Source organism: Anas platyrhynchos, chromosome 26 (assembly GCF_047663525.1).
Source record: "Anas platyrhynchos isolate ZD024472 breed Pekin duck chromosome 26, IASCAAS_PekinDuck_T2T, whole genome shotgun sequence".
Classification (NCBI taxonomy): domain Eukaryota; kingdom Metazoa; phylum Chordata; class Aves; order Anseriformes; family Anatidae; genus Anas; species Anas platyrhynchos.
The window spans coordinates 3,051,703-3,069,775 of record NC_092612.1 but is presented as its reverse complement, the minus strand read 5'-3'; the positions used below and the strand labels follow the sequence as shown (position 1 = coordinate 3,069,775).

The 18,073-nt window shown below is 69.5% G+C and overlaps 4 protein-coding genes across 6 annotated transcripts; 3 read left to right on the top strand and 1 right to left on the bottom strand.

Moving 5' to 3' along the window:
• Nucleotides 1-706: 706 nt before the first annotated feature.
• Nucleotides 707-6,606, top strand: MUC1 (mucin 1, cell surface associated). The gene is made up of 7 exons (XM_038167764.2): nucleotides 707-2,362; nucleotides 3,260-3,927; nucleotides 4,200-4,273; nucleotides 4,398-4,540; nucleotides 4,778-4,893; nucleotides 5,008-5,154; nucleotides 6,076-6,606. Exons 1-7 carry the CDS (start codon nucleotides 1,933-1,935, stop codon nucleotides 6,145-6,147), a joined length of 1,650 nt encoding a protein of 549 aa, XP_038023692.1. The 5' UTR covers nucleotides 707-1,932; the 3' UTR covers nucleotides 6,148-6,606.
• Nucleotides 6,607-8,822: 2,216 nt separating this feature from the next.
• Nucleotides 8,823-15,167, bottom strand: TRIM46 (tripartite motif containing 46). Its single transcript, XM_038167759.2, has 10 exons — nucleotides 14,963-15,167; nucleotides 13,939-14,194; nucleotides 13,490-13,833; nucleotides 13,219-13,362; nucleotides 12,956-13,051; nucleotides 12,592-12,845; nucleotides 12,362-12,483; nucleotides 10,587-10,886; nucleotides 10,187-10,484; nucleotides 8,823-10,083 (listed from the first exon to the last, which is right to left on the bottom strand). Exons 1-10 carry the CDS (start codon nucleotides 15,023-15,025, stop codon nucleotides 9,708-9,710), a joined length of 2,253 nt encoding a protein of 750 aa, XP_038023687.1. The 5' UTR covers nucleotides 15,026-15,167; the 3' UTR covers nucleotides 8,823-9,707.
• KRTCAP2 (keratinocyte associated protein 2) lies at nucleotides 14,876-17,247 on the top strand. Of its 3 annotated transcripts, none has more exons than XM_038167787.2 (5): nucleotides 14,876-14,993; nucleotides 16,214-16,368; nucleotides 16,444-16,507; nucleotides 16,726-16,792; nucleotides 17,041-17,247. In XM_038167787.2, the coding sequence occupies exons 1-5, from the start codon at nucleotides 14,891-14,893 to the stop codon at nucleotides 17,159-17,161; spliced, it is 510 nt and encodes a 169-aa protein (XP_038023715.1). In that variant the 5' UTR covers nucleotides 14,876-14,890; the 3' UTR covers nucleotides 17,162-17,247. The 3 variants fall into 3 exon arrangements, with proteins under 3 accessions (XP_038023715.1, XP_038023714.2, XP_038023716.1); XM_038167786.2 differs by lacking the exon at nucleotides 14,876-14,993 and adding an exon at nucleotides 15,231-15,354; XM_038167788.2 differs by lacking the exon at nucleotides 14,876-14,993 and adding an exon at nucleotides 15,557-15,697.
• A 231-nt stretch (nucleotides 17,248-17,478) lies between these two features.
• On the top strand, nucleotides 17,479-18,073 carry DPM3 (dolichyl-phosphate mannosyltransferase subunit 3, regulatory). Its single transcript, XM_038167789.2, has 2 exons — nucleotides 17,479-17,637; nucleotides 17,760-18,073. The coding sequence occupies exon 2, from the start codon at nucleotides 17,766-17,768 to the stop codon at nucleotides 18,042-18,044; it is 279 nt and encodes a 92-aa protein (XP_038023717.1). The 5' UTR covers nucleotides 17,479-17,637; nucleotides 17,760-17,765; the 3' UTR covers nucleotides 18,045-18,073.

Genomic DNA, 18,073 nt, shown 5'->3' with positions numbered 1-18,073 from the left:
GCGGGGCCGCTCCGTGGGAACTGCGCCGTGAGCGCCGAGCCCCGGCGGCAGTGCCCGGTCGCCATGGCGACGGCTGGCCCGGCAACGCGGCGGAATGTGCCCCCCCCCCCCCCACCACCCCCCGGCCCGACCCCCCCCCCTTCCCCCCCCCCGCCTCCCCCGAGCCCGCCCCGCCCCGCCCCGGCACCGGCCCCGCTGCGGGCCCCGCTCTTCAAAGGGCAACGCGGCCGGTACCGGGCAGCCGCCGTCCCGGTGGTACCGGAGCCTGGAGGGGATGGGGCGGTGCTTGCTGCCGGCACGGTGCTGCCGGTACCGGGCGGAGCGGAGGGGCTGCGGGCACGGCACCGGACGGGACGGGACGGGACGGGACGGGACGGGACGGGGGCAGGCACCGCTACCGAGCGGTGCCTGCCCCCGTCCCGTCCCGTCCCGTCCCGTCCCGTCCCGTCCCGTCCCGTCCCGTCCCGTCCCGTCCCGTGCCCGTATCCCCGGGCATCCCTCGGCACCGGGCCCGAGGGAGCGGGCTGCGGCGGGGCACGGAGGCGCGGGGGGCTCCGCTGCCGGCCCCGGTCCCGGTCCCGGTCCCGGTCCCGGCCCCGGTCCCGGCCCCGGTGCCGGTGCCGGTGCCGGTGCCGGTGCCGGTGCCGGTGCCGGTGCCGGTGCCGGTCCCGTTCCGCTCCACCGGGGCTCGGTGCTGGCGCTGCGCGGGGCCGCGCCCGCCAGGAGGCGCCGCAGCTCCAGCGCCGCCGGGCGGGGCGGCGGGGGCGCGCGTGGGGCGGGGGCGCGCGTGGGGTTCGTGCCCCACGTCCACGCGTGGAGGGGGGTGGAGGGGGGGCGGGGGGGAGCCCGGCCCCGCGGCTCCCGAGCCCGGTGCTGGGGGGCGCTGGGGGCGCAGCTCCGGGTGCCTGGCCCCTTCCTCCCCCCCCCCCCGTGTTTTTCTGCTAAGAGGAGTTTTGCAGCCCATAAAAAAAGCCAAAAACAAAGCCAAACGACGACAACCACAAACCTGTGCCCGTGTGCTGAGCTGGGGGGTGGTCGAGGGGGGGGCACGGCTCGCAGCCTGGGACCCCCGTCCCCGGTGCTGGGCACAGAGGTGAGGGGCTGGGTGGGGAAGGCGCAGCCCCATTGCGGGCACTGGGTGCAGGTGGGTCCCGCACGCGATGGGCTGGTGCCCGGGCAGCCTCTCCTTTGTGCTGCTGCTCCTGCAGCCGGGGGTCCCCCCTCTCCTGCCCTCCCCCTTGCCCCAATACCCTCAGACCACCCCCACCTCCCCAGTGCACAGCGGTACCCCCTGCATGGGGCTGGGGGGGGAGTTTGGGGCTGGGACCCCGAGCCCTCCACAGGAACTGGGGCTCTCCCCCCTGGGCAGGGGTAGGAGGGCAGAAAGGACCCCGCAGACGTGGGGGGAGCACATGGCACCGGGGGGAGGATGGGGGCTCTGTGCCTGGCCTGGGTGGCACCTGGTGCCTCTGGGGTGGGGCTCGGGCATCCGGCTTGGCACCAGGCGTTGGGGGGCCACGTCCCCCCCACGGGGTTTGCTCCTGGTGTCCCCCGGGGCGAGCAGAAAAGTCTTCTCCAGCAGCAGAGGGGGGCTTGTGCCCCCCGGGACCCTTGTGCCCAGCCCAGGGACCAGGTGGGGACATTTGGCGGTGGGGAGGGACTGGGCTTTAGTGGGGCCCTGGGCCTCACCTGCGTAAGCAGTTTGGGGTGGGGGGGTGCCAGAGTTTATTTGAGTGTAGGGCGAGGCAGTGGCCGGGCCGGTAATGATTAACCCCAGGCTGAATGAGAGGATGAGGCCCCCCATCTACAGGGGGGCTGCGGGGCTCCAGCCCCCACCCCATGCTCCCCACCAGCTCCCAGGAGCCATGACACAGCCGGGACCCCCCTGCACGAGGACCCCAAAACCAATGCCCCTGCCCTAGGCCACGTCCCATGGCATGGGGGGGATGCTGTGGCAGGGTCCCCTCCCCAGTCCCCAAACTGGGAGAGCGCAGAGCCACGAGGGGACCCCAGGATGGAAGGCACGGAGCTGCAGGGGGACCCCAGCACAGGACGGAGAGTGCCCCAGGGGTCCCGGGGCTGGGATGGCACCCTCGTGCCCTGCATCAAGCAGGGTGGAGGGGCCCCCCCTTCACCACGTGCAGGTCGGGGCTGGTGGCGGGGTGGGGCCTCCCCACCTGCTCCAGGTGCTCTATAAAGCTGCAGCCGCCGCTGAGCCACCAGTCCCCGACCGCGCAACACCGCTGCCTAACGGGAGGAGCAGCTGCCGCTGAGCCCCCCCCACAGGCACTGGGCCCCCCCTGGACGAGCCCCATGGAGGTCACCGCGCTTCTGCCGCTGCTGCTCGTGGTGCTGGGTGCAGGTGAGACGCGGGGGCTGGTGGCACCGGGGGCTGGTGGCACCTCGAGCTGGTGGGAACTGGGCTGGGACCTGGGGGTGCGGGGTGGTAACGGGGTGGGGAGGCGAGGGGGGGGGTCTCCCAGTTGGTTTTGTGAGCAGGGACCTGGTGGCACCCCGTGACCCTCAGCACCCAGCAGCGGGTGCATCACCACCTGGTGCGCTCTGTCCCTGGGGTGCAGTGCCCTAGGGCTGATTGTCCCCCTCCAAAAAAAAAAAAAACAAAACAGGAGCTGGGGACCTTGCTCAGCCCTTGGTGGTGTCCATGTCCCTTTTAGCACCGACCGAAGGGATCGGCCGGGGCTGAGCACGGGGCGGACGGGCTGTGCTGGGGCTGGATGGAGCAGGCTGTGCCTGGGGCTCACAGGCTGGTATCCGGGCATGTGCCTCGGCAAGACGTCCGGACCCCGGGCGCTCCTCCAGGGCTCCTGCGGCACCTGCTGGGAAAGCGCCCGCGAGGAGCCGCCTGCGCTGGCCGCGAGCCAGGCGATGCACGTCCCAGGGAGCAGGGGTGTGAGCGCCCTGGGGCTTTCTGCCTTCCTAGCCCAGCCGTTTGCATTCATCACAAAGGTTTTAGTGGCACGGCGCGGCGGTGGGTCCTGAGCGGGGCACGGCTCTGCGGGGCTGGGCACGGGGCAGCCGCCCAGGCACCCCTTGCTCGTGCCACGTGCGCCCAGCATGAGTCTCACCGGGGATGTTCCTGAAGTTCTCGCTGGCCTTGCAGGCGTTGTTCTCGTGGAGGTTGTGGGACTTCTCTGCACGTTTTTGTCCTGAGAAGGGTCTCGTGAAGGAGCCTCGTTGTGTAGAATTTCTTCCCAAATTGATGCTGTAGCCCCAGTTCCTGACCCCCTTTGTCCTTCAGGTACGCACGCCTTGAACACCACCACCGCCAAGACCACCACCACCGAGACCACCACCACCGAGACAACCACCACAGAGACCACCACCACCGAGACCACCACCGTGGAGACCACCACCACTGAGACAACGGTGATGACGCCCACCCTGAACAACGCCACCTCCCAGAACACCAGCAGCAACGGGTCCCACGGCTCTGTCCCCCCCCATGTGACCGTGTTCCCAACGGGCAACAGCTCTGCCGGCAATGACACAACCGACAGCACCGTGGTGACTGTCTCCATTATCCCTCTGTTCCCCCACAACAACATCAGCGCAAATGACAGCAATGGGGTCCCCCCCTCCAAAGCCAGCACCGCAACCGACGGCAGCTCCGTGGGTCCCACGTCCAAGACCAACGCCACCACGAACAGCAGCGCCGAGGTTGTCCCCACAAAGACAGCCTCTGTCACCTCTCAGGGCAGCACAGCGCACAGCAAGACCCCCATGGCCGTGCTCGGGAGCAGCGGGGGTCCCAACCCCAGCAAAGCCGCAGCTCTGCCTCCCACCGTGGTCCAGCTGCTCCTCCGCGTCCCGCTGTCCTTCCGCATTCTGAACAGAAACTTCAGCCAGAGCCTGCTCGATCCCACGTCGAAGGAGTACAGGAGCCTGAGCCGCGCTGTCCTGACCATGGTGAGTGCCAGCCCTGCTCGCTGGCTGCCCTCAGCAAGCAAAGACCTCGTGGTCTGTGCCAGGAAGGAGCCACCTTAGGCAGGGGCTCCCTGTAAATGCACCCTGGGCTCTGTGAGCTCCTTCTGCAGCCCCGTCCCACTGGGCAGAGAGGTGGGGGCAGCAGGAGATGGGGCCATGCTGGGGTGAAGGGGAGGATGCTGGGGTTGGGAGGCAGTGGGGTGAGAGCTGGGGAGGTGGTCGTGACCCCCCCAATGTTTTTTTTTTTTTTCCAGTTTGAAAGTGTCTTTGGCTGCACAAGCTGCATGGGCAGGCAGACCTACAAGGGATGCAGTGAGCTCCGATTCAGGTACCGTGGGCGGGAGGCTCGGGCTGGGAAGCCCAGCGCAGTGCAGAGCCCCTGGGGGGGGGACAGCCGGGAGGGGGCAGCGGGAGGTGGCGGTCCTGGCTCCAACACCTCCTCTCTCACGCAGCCAAGGGTCGGTGGCGGTGCAATCCACCCTCGTGTTTGGGCACAGCGAGGACTCCGTCACGAGTGACTCTGCCGAGAAGAAGCTGAGAAGCCAGCTGGACTCGAACGGGTACATCATGGACCTGCAGCTGGCCGACATCCAAAGTGAGTGGGGGGCTCGGGCCCCGGGGGTGCTTTGAGCAGGGGGAGCCCGGCACGGCCGCTCTGGGTGGCTTCTGCACCCGTCCTGGGTTTATCCCTGTTGGGACAAGTGGGACGAGTGCCTGTGTCAGGGTGCTGGGCTGGGCCCGAGGGGAGAAGGGCTCTTTCCCTTCTGGCCCCTTCCCGGGGGTCTGGCGGGGCTGTGCCCGGAGGTACGGACACGGCTCTGCCGCTCTTCAGGTGGCGTGGAAGTGACGGCCCCGGTGGAGCAGCCTCAGGTTCCGGACTGGGCCATTGCTCTGCTGGTCCTGGTCTGCATCCTGGTGCTGCTGAGCATCCTCATCTGTGCTCTCCTGGTGAGTCCCCATCCTCATCCTCTCCGGCTTTCTGCTGTTGAGCCCCTGTCCCCGTCCCCGCTGCCTTTGGGCCCTTGACCCCGTCCCCCTCACGGAGCCCCCCTGCCCCCCCAGACCACCTGCTCTTGCCGTCGGAAGAGCCGAGGGAAGCTGGACCTGTTCAGCACGAAGGACTCCTACCACCCCATGGCCCAGTACCCCCCGTACCAGAGCCACGGGCGCTACGTGTCCCCCAACACCAAGCACAACCCCTACAGCCAGGTGAGAGCCGGGCGCCCGCGGTGTCCTGGCACCGGGGTGGTGCCAGGGCCACCACTTTTCGGTGCGGCCGCATCCCTCACCCCTGCCCTTGATGGAGCCGGCAGGATGAAACCAGCCGGTGGGGACGGGCACTTGGTGGCCCCGGTCCCTGGGAGCCTGGCAGGGAGGTGAGCGCACCTTTCACGCCTGGATGGAGCCGTGGTGCTGGCAGCCCCGGCCGGAGCCAGGAAGCTGCCGGCGACCTTGGGCAGCCGCTCCCCCCCCTGCCCACCCTCGCCGGTGCGTGGGGGCTCGGCGGGACCGCTGCCTCCCCGCGCCCCATCCTCAGGCTCGGCCAGATCCTGGCACCCTGGAGCCGGGGCACGAGGGGGCAAAGGGGAGGGTGAGGGGGTCCAGATCTGGCACCAGCAGCGTCGGGCGCCACGTGCACACGTGTGGGGCTGCGGCTGGCCTCGGTGGTGTGGGATTTGGGGCTGGCCCCGGCCCCGCTGTTTGCTGTGCCCGGTGCTGCGGGGCGGGGGCCGTATCCAGCTGTTCCGCGCTGTGCAAGCAGCTCTCGCTGTTCAAATACCAGGGGCCTGGGTAAATATTTACCTTCGCTCTTGCTGGGCAGGCTTAGCCAGCGGGAGAGAAAAGCGGCCCAGGCTGCTCTGGCTGCGCTGAGCCTCCACTGGCCCCCGTGGCCGGGGGGCTGGGACAGCCCCAGAGGAGGGCTGGGGGTGTCCACATGGGTATTTTTGGTTAAAACCCGGCTGTTCGTGGTGCCCGTGGCACTGGCTGCTGCAGGGCTGACCCCCATGGATCTGCTCGCCAGGGGGTCTCCCATCGCCCCCAGGCCTCGTGGGGACTTTGGGGGGGCTCAGCCCCCGGCCCTTCCCAGCCCGGCTCTGTTGTGACCCCCCCTTGTTTCCCCTCTCCCAGGTGGCAGGCACCATTGCGGGGGGCGGCACCTTCACCTACACCAACCCGTCTGCCTCCTCCGACAACCTCTGAGGGATGCGAGGGGATGGGACGGCCGCGACCCCCCCGCTCCTGGGGCGGCAGCACCGGCCCTGGGCACGTCCCCCGGCGCCGCTCAGCCCCTCGCCACGGGCAGCGGGAGCCGGATGGTTCTGGAGCAGCCGGATTCGCGCGCATGACAGAACTGGAAGAACAAAGATTTGGGCACGAGTGCCCCCCCCCGTACCCCTTTTTCCTCCCTCATGGCCCCACTCCAAGCCCCCCAGCCTGGCTGTGCGCCCCCTGCTCCGTGCTGCGGGCAGGGGGCTGGGCTCGCATCCTGCCTGCGCTCGCCCCCCGGGGTCTAATTGTTCTTTTTGTGGTGTTGTTTTATATAATATATATATATATTTAGGGGATGGCGGTGCCAGGCTCTGCGGCTGGGCTCCGCGGGGCTGCGGGGTGCGTGGCAGTGGTGTATTTATCGCATTTCACAATAAAAGGATGGGCGCAGTCGGGCTTGGTTCCCCGCACAGCCAAGGGGGGCTGTGGCGGTTCTGGGCACGGTGTCCTGTGGGGGGACAGCCCCAGCACCCGCGGGGTGGCTCCCATGGGGGGGGTCTTTGCTGATGCCTTCAGGAGCAGCAGTGGGTGGAGGTTCCCCGGCACCTCGAGTGATGCTCAGCTCAGCACCTGCTCTCGTTTCTCTTCCCAGGCACTCTCAGGTTTCTGGCGTATGAGGTCATTTCTGTCACTTTTCCTACAGTCACCTGCATGTGGGTGGTGTCCGTCCCCCCCCGGGGTGTGACACAGGCTCCTTCCAGGCCCTGTTACACCACCCCCGCCTGGCCAGCTCTGTTCTCCTGGGGTTTGTTTTGTGCAAACACGGGGCTCGGGCAGTGCAACTTGTCACCCTGCACGAGCAGCGCATGAAGGTGATGATGGTCAAGCCATAAAGCCGTGGGGGGAGAGCTGCAGAAGACCGATCGTGTGCATCACTGCCACAGCTGCCTGCGGGCTGCAGTCGTGTCTGAGCCAGGCTGCTCCCAAAATCATCCCCTGCCTGAGCCAGGGCTGTGTCTGGGCTCAGGAGCCTGGAAAGCTGTGGTTGAAGCCATCCCGGCACAGCCAGAGCCCCAAAACTGCCTCTGGGGCCCTGGAAAGAGGAGCTGGGCTGCAGGGCGTGCGGAGGGGCGAGGTGGGCAGCGGGAAGTCCTGGGGCTGGGGACGCATCCTGCCCCGCTGTGGGGACACGCGCTGAGCTGCTTGGCTCGGGCTGGGCCGGGGCGCCTGCTCTGGGGACTGGGAGAGTTTTGGCAACTACCGAAGAGCCAGAAAAACAAGGAAACACAACTTATATAAAGAAAGCATTTGTCAGATGGGGCACGGGGCCAGCAGCTTCAACAGGAACCAGCCGTGGGACTGGGACCAGCTGTGACCCGATGGCACGTGGCTCGCGGGCCCCTTGGCCACAGCACGTGGGTCCCGGGTGGGGGGACATCACCGGGGTGCCTGGGGACCCCAACGGGTGCCGGGGGGTGCCAGGGGGTGAGGGCGAGGGGCTGGGGGCTCCGGGGCACGGCTGGGCTGGCTCAGGGTGACGCAAGCCCTGAGGCTGGAGATGGGGCCGAGGTGTGTGGATGTGGTTGGGGAGGGGGGGCGGGGGGGAAGCTTTATATTTTCCATTGTGCACGCCGACAGAGCTGCCAACAGCAACCGAAACCAGCAGCCGGGCGGCACGGGGCCGAGGGGCTGCGGTGGGAGAAGGCAGCAGGGGCAGGGCAGCGCTGGGGGGGGGTTCATGTGCACAGCCGCAGCAGCATGGCCCAGGTGGGGGGGGCTGTGCCGGATCCTGCCTCATTTGCTGGGAGGAAGGAACGAAGCTAAAAATAGCCCCGGAGGGGGGGCGGCGGTGTGGGGCCACGTCCACCCTCCCCACCCCACAGCCAGCTTTGGGCATGGGGCAGCAGAGCGGGGCGTGCTGCTGGGGCAGAGCCCCAGGGGTGCACCAGCCCTGTGCACGTGCCCCTTCCCCTCACCCCCATTCCCCTCACCCCCCCATTCCCCTCACCCCCCCTTCCCTTCACCCCCCCCTTCCCAGCCCTGGGCAGGGCCTGGAGGAATCGAAACAGAGATTTGGGCTGGGCCCTACAATGAAACTCCTGTTTGCAGGGTTCCCATTCCGGCCCCGCTCCTTGCCTGGCCCCACCTGTGCCGCCTCTCCCAGCAGCAGGAGCCGGCCCCGAGGAGGGGGCCCAGCCCCACAGGCAGCTCCCCCCCTGCCCTTGTGGTCCCAGGGGGGGTCCTGCCCCTGCTGCTCATCCCCAGAGGATGCCGGAGAGCCCAGGAGGTTTTGCCAGCGCTCCCAGGACCCCGCTGCTTCCCTCTCATCATACCCCACTAACGCTAAACCCGCTACCAGGATTTGTCCCTTATGGGGCCAGCAGGAGCCAGGTGGGACGGGAGCGAGACCCCAGGGAGGCTGAGCAGCAGCAGCCACGTGGCCGGGCACAACCCAAGCGGGTGCCGGACACGTCAGCGCTGCCCCGGCCGTCCCTGGGCAGGATTGGCCTCTGCTGGCCACAGCCCGAAGGACAGCTCTGCCCCACGGCCTCCACCCCACAGGGCCCTGCCCCACGGGGAGCAGGCAGCGGGGCACGGGTGGGTGCTGCTGCCCTGCCCTCTGCCCCCCAGGGGGCTGCGGCTGCCCTAGGGGGGCTCTGGAGAAGTCTGGCATTGCAGTTTATTGTAGGAAACCATGAAAAGACAGCAATTGTAACAGAACCCATGAGAAACTACAGCAGCTCGCACGGCTCCCAGCGTGGGACCGCAGCCCCAAGGCCCCTGCAGTGGGGGGCAGCCCCCCCATGGCTCCTGGCCACGTCGGATCCCAACCCCGCAAGCCCCGGCTGGCAGGGGCTGCTTGGCACTGAGCGGTGGAAGGGGGGCACTGAGCGGGTCCGGGGGGTGGGGGCCACGCGGGGCTGGTCCCACACCACGGGGAGGGAGCAGAGAACCCGGCAGCGCTCTGCAGCCCCTCAGGAGGGTGGGGGACACCGAGGTCCCACAGCCCCCCAGGACCCAGCGGTGGCTGTGCCTGGCCGCGATGCTGCAGCCGGGTGAGCCGCGTCAAAAATGAGCCATTTTTACAAAAACGTCCTCATACCTTGTTCCAGCCCAGCCTCCCCCCTCCCTCTCTCCCCCAGCCCATCTGCCTCCCCCGCCCCAGCCACTGCCCAGCCGCTCCCCCCACCGTCACCCCAACCAGCTCCTGCCTCCCCCCTCCCCACGCAGCCCTGCGTCCCCCTCGCGTCCCCCTCCCTGCTCCACCCCCAGGGCTGACCCTCTGCCAGGACCTGCCGCCAGCCTCTGCCTGCCACAGAGCTGAGCTGGTGAAAGGGGCAGGTGGATGGGGAAGGGAGGGGACGGCGGAGCTGTCCCCGTCCCCCCCAGTCCCACAAAACAAACACCCGGCCTGCTCCAAGCCCCGGGCAGAGCTGGGGCTGCCCCCGCTGAGCTGCGCTCCCTGCATGGTCGCGTCCCCTCCAGGCCCTGAAGCTCGCTTGGCAATAAGGGGTCGCACCAGATGTGCGTGCAGGGAGCGCGCGCGCGGCTCAGTCCAGCTTGGCGAAGCCCCCGATGGTCACTTTGCGCTCCTGCTTGTTGGCCACCAGCTCCTGGAGATGCAGGGCACCCCCTCCGATGAAGCAGAAGGCGGGGCAGACAGGCCCCGAGCAGTCCACGCCACACTCCCAGAGCTCACGGAAGGACACGGCGTCGTAGAAGCTCACCTTGCCCTGCTCGTAGTCCAGGCAGATGCCGATGCGCGGTGGCAAGGGCACGGTGCAGCCGTTGGGGTCACGAGAAGTGAGCGCCGAGCCATGCGAGAGCAAGATCTTGCCCATGCCGATGGTGAGGAAGGCGTAGGGCGGGGGCGCGTCCACCGTCGTGTCCTCTGCCCCGCTGTCGTGGCCGCTGTCAGGGTCGTACCTGCGGCAGGGGGACAGGTGAGGCCCGGCGCAGAGGCTCTTGTAGGCTGCCTCACCACCTCCTGCACACCCACGAAGCCCCCCTGCGCCCCCACCCCGCTCACCTGGGGCTCACCACGTCCTGAGGCACCTGGAACCACTCCTGCAGTTTGCTCTCCAGCCCCACGCCCACCTTGACCAGGTAAGAGCTGGGATCCACGCAGCAGGCCCAGTAGCTCTTGCCCTGCGTGATGGCCACGTCCCCGATGACCAGGTCGATGGAGAGGTGGCAGCTGGTCATCAGCCGCTCCGCCGCGAACAGCATGGGGATGCCGGGCACGCTGCGCACGGCGCGCTGGTCCTTGCTGATGGCCAGCCGGTCCCGGTTGAAACCCCAGCGGTTGTCCAGGAAGAAGTTGAGGACTGCGGGGAGGAGGAGAGCAGAGGAGGTGAGAAGGGGACGGCGAAAAGCCCAAGGGACGGGTGGGTTGGGAGACACTGCTCCCCGGGGGGGCGTCCCCTCACCTGGGGCGGGCGGCGTGTGCAGGTAGATGTCCTCGCTGTACTCCCCGAAGCCGGCCTTGTTGCAGCCCTTCACCCGGAGCACGTAGACGCTGTCGGTGTCCAGGTACTCGACCAGGGCGCTGGTGCCGCGCACCTCCTCGCGCCGCTGCCACAGCTTCAGCCCTTTGGCCTTGGCGTCCGTCTTGCGGTACTCCACGGTGTAGTGCCAGGCGGGGGGCGAGTGCTGCGGCAGCCGCCAGCACAGGAAGATCTGGTCGTAGGCGTAGGTGCGCTGCGTGTCGATGACGGGGGCCTCGGGCACTGCGGGGAGAGGCACGGGGGGGGGGGAGCAGGCATCAGGCAGCATCCCCCCCTCGTGGGTGGGGAGGCGGCCAGACGCAGGGAGGGGGCATTCCGGACGGACGGACGCACAACCAGCAGGAGTCTAGGGGGATCTGGCTGCAGAGACTGTGTGTAGGCACCAGAGGGGGGAGAGAGTTGGGGAGACAGAGGAGCTGGCTGCTGTGAGGCTCCAGGGACCAGAGAGGCTGAGTGCAAGTCGGGGGGAGGGAGGGAGAGAGAGAGAGAAAGAAAGAAAGAGAGAGAGGATGGAGACAGCAGGAGAGGAGGAGGAGGAAGAGATGGGGATGGCAGAGCGGTGTGAAGATGCCAGCGTAACTGGAGCAGGGAGGCAGGGGTGGAAAGGAGACAGAAGTGGGGTGAGGAGGGGATGGAGAGAGAAGTGGGGTGAGGAGGGGATGCAGAGACAGAAATGGGGTGAGGAGGGGATGGAGAGAGAAATGGGGTGAGGAGAGTGTGCAGAGACAGAAGTGGGGGTGAGGAGGGGGTGCAGAGACAGAAATGGGGTGAGGAGGGGATGCAGAGACAGACATGGGGTGAGGAGGGGGTGCAGAGACAGAAGTGGAGGTGAGGAGGGGATGCAGACAGAAATGGGGTGAGGAGAGGGTGCAGAGACAGAAATGGGGTGAGGAGAGGGTGCAGAAACAGAAATGGGGTGAGGAGGGGATGCAGGGATAGAAATGGGGTGAGGAGGGGGTGCAGAGACAGAAGTGAGGTTGAGGAGGGGATGCAGAGACAGAAATGGGGTGAGGAGGGGATGCAGAGGCAGAAATGGGGTGAGGAGGGGATGGGGATGGCAGGAGGAGCTGCAGCAGATGGAGGGAGGGGGCAGAGAAGGGTGGCGAGCGCGGGCAGAGCCAGCACCTGCCAGCACCAGCGGGCAGGACGGGGATGGTCGATGGCAGCGGAGTGGGAATGGGGCAGGAGTGGGGATGGAGGGATGGGACAGAGAGAGCAGGGGTGGCTCTGGGGCAGGGGAGTGACTTGCCTCAGTTACTTCGGTGACGATCAGCAGCGGCCGCAGCCTATAAACAAAGAGAGGTAGAAGCAGGTCTGAAAAGTGTTGCCAGCCGGTCCGGCAGGGCCCAGGCGGCACCTGCCCTGGTGGGGAAGCGCCTGCCCTGCACCTGGGGCAGCCTCCGCTCCGTACTCACCCTCCTGCTGCCCTTACCTCACACCACAGCCCTGCCTTTCCTGCCCCCTTGCCTGCAGCCCCGGCACAGGGCAGGGCAGGGAGCACTTTGGGGGCTGCTGGGGCCATTCCTGACAGGGAGGGGGGCGGCAGATCCACGGGCGCCTGCCTGAGCGCATCCCTCCGTGGCCGGAGCCGAGCTCTGGCTCCAAGGGAGGAGACGGGCGGGCACGGAGCTGCTCTGCCCGCAGGGGCTGCGCCTCCACACGGGCTGCAGCCGGTGCCGGGGTCCTGCTGCGGTTACCTTTGATGAAGGCCAGGTCTGTGAGCAGCTTCAGCTCCCTGCTGACATCCAGCTGGAAGTGGCTGAAGGAGGCCGTGGCTGCAGGTCGGAAGCTCTGCAGCGAGTCGGTGGCCCTGAGGATCCTGCAGCACAGGAGAGCGGGGACATCAGGGTGGCTGCGAGGGCTGCCTCGGGCACCGGCCAGCCCCAACACCGCGGGGACACCCACGCGGGTCCCCATACCCTGGTACCTGTTGTGCAGCTGCTTGGCAGCCTGGACAAAGCAGGGGTGGTCGGTCTCCTTCAGCACCTCCTGGGCGTAGCCCACCATGCCCGAGTTCTCCAGCATGGCCTGGTGCTCTTGGATCTGGTAGTGCAGGCTGGCCAGCCGCTCCTGCTGGCACTCCTCGATGGCCTGCAGCAGGGACGCCCGCTTCTCCTCCAGCATGGAGCACAGCCCCTGGATCAGCTGGGACACCTCCTCCTTGGCCTGCGAGCCGTTCACCTGCCAAGCACGGCGCTGTCAGCGCGCTGTACGGCCCCCACGGGGCAAAGGGACCAGCCAGGAGGTGCCAATCCCCACCTAGGGACTGCTCGGGGACCTCGTGCCCTTACCTCCGTGTGCTTCACCGTCTCCTCCAGCTCAGCAATCTGGGTCTGCACCGTGTCCTGGCTGCTCAAGATGTAGGCAAGGCTCTTTGTCAGCTTCTCCTGCAAGGAAGGAGGTTAGCCACCACTGGCCTCGTGCGCCCCCGACCTGCAAACAGAGCCCTCACCCCATCTGTGCTGCGAGCTCAGCTCGCACCCCTGCTTCCTCCCTGCCTCCCCGTGGGCGTCCTGACCCCGACCCGAGCGCGCAGCCCCGCAGCAGCCCTTACCCTGAGAGCCTGGTAGGCGCTGAGCACCGGCGTGATCTTGTGGCTGGTGTGAGTGCGTCGCACGCGGCAGAGCTGGCACACCAGCCGCTGGCAGGTCTTGCAGTAGTGAGTCACCTCCTCCTTGTGCTCTGGGCACATCAGACCCTGCACGGACACGAGGAAGCTCAGCAGAGTTTTAGGACCCCCCCCTCCCAAGGGTCTCTCCCCAGCTCGTCTGCTGTGGCACCCGGGGAACCCCAAATAGCAAAGACCTCGACGGAGGAGGCCGTACCTTTGGGCGGAAGGTGAGCGTGGGCGGCGTGGGTTCGTGCTGAGCCTTCTGGGTGCCCCAGGGGTGGTAGAGCTTGAAGCACTCGTTGCAGAAGCTGGACTTGCACTCCGTGCAGCCCTTGGTAGCCTCCAGCTGCGGGGGCTTGCAGAACTGGCACATGATGGCGGCGCTGATGTTGATGGTCTGGCGGTAGCGCTCCACCACGCGCTCCAGGGTCAGGTTGCGGAAGAGGCTGCCGAGGCCCCGCTCGCCCAGGTCGATGTCCCGCTGGCAGGCCGGGCAGGGGAAGCTGATGGTCTGGGGGTGCACGGTGCCCCGCTTCCGCCCCGGGTAGGTGCCGAACCCTGCAGGAGGCCGGGGAGGCGTCACACACAGCCCAGCGCCCCGCGGCTCCTCGGGGCCGGCAGAGCCCCTCCGCCCCCCGGCAGCGCCGTCCCCGTCCCCCCCACCTGACTTCAGGAGCCGGTCCAGGCGGTCGGGTTTGGGGACCCCCCTGCGGCCCAGGCGCGGGCTGCGGGTGGCCGGGGTGGCGGCGGGCGAGGAGGGCTCGGAGGTGGGGTCGCAGCAGAGGTAGCCGTGCTGCAGCAGCACCTCGCTGGCGCAGACGTGGCAGACGTTGTGCATGCAGGGCAGGGCCAGCGGCTGCTTGTACATCTCCTTGCACACCGGGCACACCAGCTCCCGCTCCATGTTCTTCATGCTGGTCTGAGGAGAGAGGGGGAGAGCGTCACCGGGAGCAGCCAGGATGGGGACCGGGACAGGATGGAGACTGGGACCCGGGATAGGACTGGGAATAGGGCCAGGATAGGGCCCGGCACTGAGATCAGGATCAGGGCCAGGAGCAGCACCAGGATAGGGCCCAGCACCAAGACCAGGATTAGGGCCTGGATGAGGACCAGCGTCAAGGCCAGGATCAGGACCAGGACCAGGACCAGGATCAGGGACCAGCATCGAGACCAGGATCAAGGACCAGGCTCAGGGACTGGCATCAAGGCCAAAATCGGGGCCAGGATCAGGGCCAAGACAGAGACCGGCATCGAGACCAGGACCAGAGCCAGGACGGGGACCAGCACCGGGATCCGGTCCCGAGCGGGACCAGCCCCAGCCCCAGGACCCCAGCACGGCACCGGGACACCCCCGGGCCCTCCCCACCCCAGTCCCCGCGGGGGCACCGGGCTCTCAGCATCCCGGGAGGCCTCGGGGGGCGCTCCCCGGTGCCCGGTGCGCCCCGCCCGGGGCTCGGCGAGGGCCGATCCGCCCCCCCCCGGGGCCCGGTGGGGAACGGGGCCGAGGCAGCGAGGCCTCTCCGCGGCCCTCGGGGCCCTCAAGGGCACCCCCGGCCGCCCCCCCCCCGGGGCCATCGCGGCCGCCCCGGCCCCGCCGCCGCCCCGCCGCGTTGCCATGGCGACGCCGGTCCCGGGAGAGCCCGGCCCGGTCCCGCTCGGTCCCCGCCCGGTCCCCGCCGCCGCTCACGCTGATGCGGACGAGCGCGTCCATGATGGAGGTGAAGGTCTGCAGGTCCTCGCCCTCGGCCATGGCTCCGCGCCCGGGGCCGGTGCCGGTGCCGGTACCGGCGGCAGCAGCGGCCGCCCGGTTCTGCTGCAGGGAGCGGCGGAACCGGGGGGAGGGCGGCGGGGGGCGGCGGCGCGCATGCTCCGAGGGACCCGCCCCGGAGAGGGGGGGGCGGCGGGGGGCGGCGGCACCGGGCCGGTACCGGGCCGCCCCCTCCGCTCCCCGGGGCGGCCCCCGGCGGCTCCCCGCGGACGGCAGCGCGGCGCCGGGCCCGGAGCCGGCAGCGGAGCCGGGAAGGGGCCGAACGGAGCCCGGAGGAGGGATGGGGGGGAGGAGGAGGAGGAGGGGGCCGGGTACGGAGGGGGGGGGGGGGAAGCGGCCGCGCCCCCGCCCGGTGCCCCGGGGCCTCCCCGCGCTCCGCTCCCCGCCGCCGGGGGGCGCGCGCGGAGCGGCGGGGCCTGCAGCGCCGCGCCCGGCCGCTAGGGGGCGCCCGAGCGCCGGCCGAGCCCCGCGCGGGGGCGCGCCTGAGAAGGGCGCGTGCCCGCGGCTGCCGCCGTGTCGCTTTGTATGGGGGGGGGGGGGGAGCGCGCAGGGCGCGTGCGCGGGGCCGGGGCGCGCCTGCGCAGTGCGGGGGGAGCGGCGGCGGCGGGGCCGGGAGGGGAAGGGGCCGGGGGGCGACGCCGCGGGGCATCATGGGTAACGGGAACGGGGGGGGGGGGGGGAGGCACCGGGGCCTGAGGGGCGGGGGGGGGCACCGGGGGGGCACCGGGGGGGCTGCAGGGAGCGGGGGGGACCTTGGGGGGGGGCGTCAGGGGGCGACCGGGGCCTCCAAAGGGGGGGGGTTCAGGCACCGGGACCGGGGCCTGAGGGGCGGGGGGGCCCCGTGGGGGGCGGCTGCAGCCTGGGGGGGGCTGAGGGGACCGGGCCCGGGGCCTCGGGGGGCGGGGGAGGCCTCGGGGGGGGGTTCAGGGGGTGATCAGGTCCTGGGGGGAGCTGTAGGGACCGGGACAGGGGGCGGAGTGGGGGGGGGAGGCCTCGGGGGGGAGCTGCTGAAGGCGGCTGGGGCCATGGGGGGGGTCAGGGGGCAATGAGAGGCTTGGGGGGGCTGCAGGGGGCGATCAGGGCCTTGAGGGGGCTTCAGGGGGCGATTGGGGTCTTGAGGGGGCTTTGGGGACCGGCCCCCCGCCCTGCTGAGCCGGGGCCGTGCTGCAGCCGTAGGTACGGGCACGTCGCTGGCGCTGTCGTCGCTGCTGTCGCTGCTGCTGTTCGCCGGGATGCAGATGTACAGCCGGCAGCTGGCCTCCACCGAGTGGCTCACCATCCAGGGCGGGCTGCTGGGCGCCGCGCTCTTCGTCTGCTCCCTCACCGTATCCTTTGGGGCCACACAGGGAGCGGGGCTGAGGGAGGTGGTTCCCGGTTCCGTGCCTTAACCCCCTGCGCAGGCCTTCAACAACCTCGAGAACCTGGTGTTTGGCAAAGGTTTCCAGGCCAAGATATTCCCCGAGAGTAAGTGCCACCAGCGGGGAGGGGACGGTGCCGTCGGCTGTGGGCGCTGGGCGTGCAGCCCCACGCTGGGTTTGCAGAGGGCACGCAGCCCGTCCTGCTGTTCCCCTCTGTGCTCTACGTGGGTTTGTCTTGCCGCGTCGCTGAGGTTCTCAGGAGGGGCTGCACAGCTGATGGGACGGCGTGGCTGCATCTCTTCTCTCTCTTGTTTTTCCCTGCAGTCCTCACCTGCCTCTTGCTGGCCCTTTTTGCCTCCGGCCTCATTCACAGAGTCTGCGTGACCACCTGGTAAGACCACAGCCTGCCCCAGAGGGTGGGGAAGCAGCTTGTCACCATCCGGGGCAGCTGCCAGGGGCCCTGGTGGCTCGTGCTCCCTGTCGGCAGGGCCAAGGCTGGCCGGGAGCACCTGTGGTGAGCAGCGCTCGGCCCCGCAGCGCAGTGGGAGCAGGGGGGTGCCGTCAGTTTGGCCTCGGCTTGTTCCTTCCTGCCTGCAGCAGGGCCACAGCTGAGTAGCCTCTTCTCTTGTTTACCCACAGCCTCATCTTTTCCATGGTCGGTCTCTACTACATCAACAAGATCTCCTCCACGCTCTACCAGTCCGCAGCGCCCGCAGCCGTCCCCACCAAAGCCCCTGGCAAAGGCAGGAAGAGGAATTGACGCCCCGGGGCCCCTTCCCGGGGCAGCTCCCCCTCCTCCAGCCTGGACCCGGACTCTGGGCCGGGCAATAAAGCAGTTTCTTTGTAGCTCCGTGTCTGCGGCTGCCTCAGGGTTGGTTCCTCAGCACCCGGGGGTCCCCCCCACAGCCCCCCAGCCCCCGGTGCCGGTCCCTCCCGGTGCCCCCGGTGCCCCCGGGGCTCGGTGCCCGGCCGGGCCCGTGGGAGAGCCGTGCCGGGCCTGCTCCCACGCCGGCCCCGCGCCCCCCGCCGCGACCGGACACGGCGGAAGCCAGGTGCTTCCTGCGGCCCGGCCCGGCCCCGGCGGACAAAGCGCGGCGCTTCCTGAGCCGGCCCCGGGCCGGGCCCCGCCGCCAGGGGGCCCCGCGGCGGACTACAACTCCCGGCATGCCCCGCGCCGCGCCGCGGTGACGTCACCTGGCGACGGGGAGAGCAGCGCCGGGCCGGGGAGCGCTGCAGGTGGGGGGGGGCGGCCCTGAGGGGAAGAGGGGGGGGGGGGGAACCGGGGCCGGCACCGGGGGCACCGGGGCCGGTCCCGGGGGCCCGGCGCCGCCCTCACGGTGCCGTCCGTGTCTCCGCAGGCCGCCATGACCAAGCTGCTGCAGTGGCTGTGCGGGCTCGCCCTGCTGGGCTCGGCCTGGGCCGCGCTGGCGCTGTCCCCGCCGGGCCTGCGGCTGCCGGCGCCGTGCCGCCAGGCCCTGCTGCCGCTGCCCGTCTACCTGCTGGTGGCCTTCGGCTGCTACGCGCTGGCCACCGTGGGCTACCGCCTGGCCACCTTCAACGACTGCGAGGAAGCGGCCGCCGAGCTCCGGGAGCACATCAGCGCGGCGCGGGAGGACCTGAGGCGGAGGGGGCTGCGCTTCTGAGCACAATAAAGACAACAAAGTGTGCTGTA

Bases quoted from the DNA above. Each gene is read 5' to 3' on its own strand.
- DPM3 (XM_038167789.2), top strand. From the start codon at position 17,766: ATGACCAAGCTGCTGCAGTGGCTGTGCGGGCTCGCCCTGCTGGGCTCG.
- KRTCAP2 (XM_038167787.2), top strand. From the start codon at position 14,891: ATGGCGACGCCGGTCCCGGGAGAGCCCGGCCCGGTCCCGCTCGGTCCC. The intron at 14,994-16,213 runs GTGAAGGTCTGC...GCCGTGCTGCAG, and splicing joins CGAGCGCGTCCATGATGGAG to CCGTAGGTACGGGCACGTCG. The intron at 16,793-17,040 runs GTAAGACCACAG...GTTTACCCACAG, and splicing joins AGAGTCTGCGTGACCACCTG to CCTCATCTTTTCCATGGTCG.
- MUC1 (XM_038167764.2), top strand. From the start codon at position 1,933: ATGGCATGGGGGGGATGCTGTGGCAGGGTCCCCTCCCCAGTCCCCAAA. The intron at 3,928-4,199 runs GTGAGTGCCAGC...TTTTTTTTCCAG, and splicing joins GCCGCGCTGTCCTGACCATG to TTTGAAAGTGTCTTTGGCTG. The intron at 4,541-4,777 runs GTGAGTGGGGGG...GCCGCTCTTCAG, and splicing joins GCAGCTGGCCGACATCCAAA to GTGGCGTGGAAGTGACGGCC.
- TRIM46 (XM_038167759.2), bottom strand. From the start codon at position 15,025: ATGGCCGAGGGCGAGGACCTGCAGACCTTCACCTCCATCATGGACGCG. The intron at 10,887-12,361 runs GTAACCGCAGCA...CTCTCCCCGCAG, and splicing joins AGACCTGGCCTTCATCAAAG to TGCCCGAGGCCCCCGTCATC. The intron at 10,485-10,586 runs GTGAGGGGACGC...TCCTCCCCGCAG, and splicing joins GCACACGCCGCCCGCCCCAG to TCCTCAACTTCTTCCTGGAC.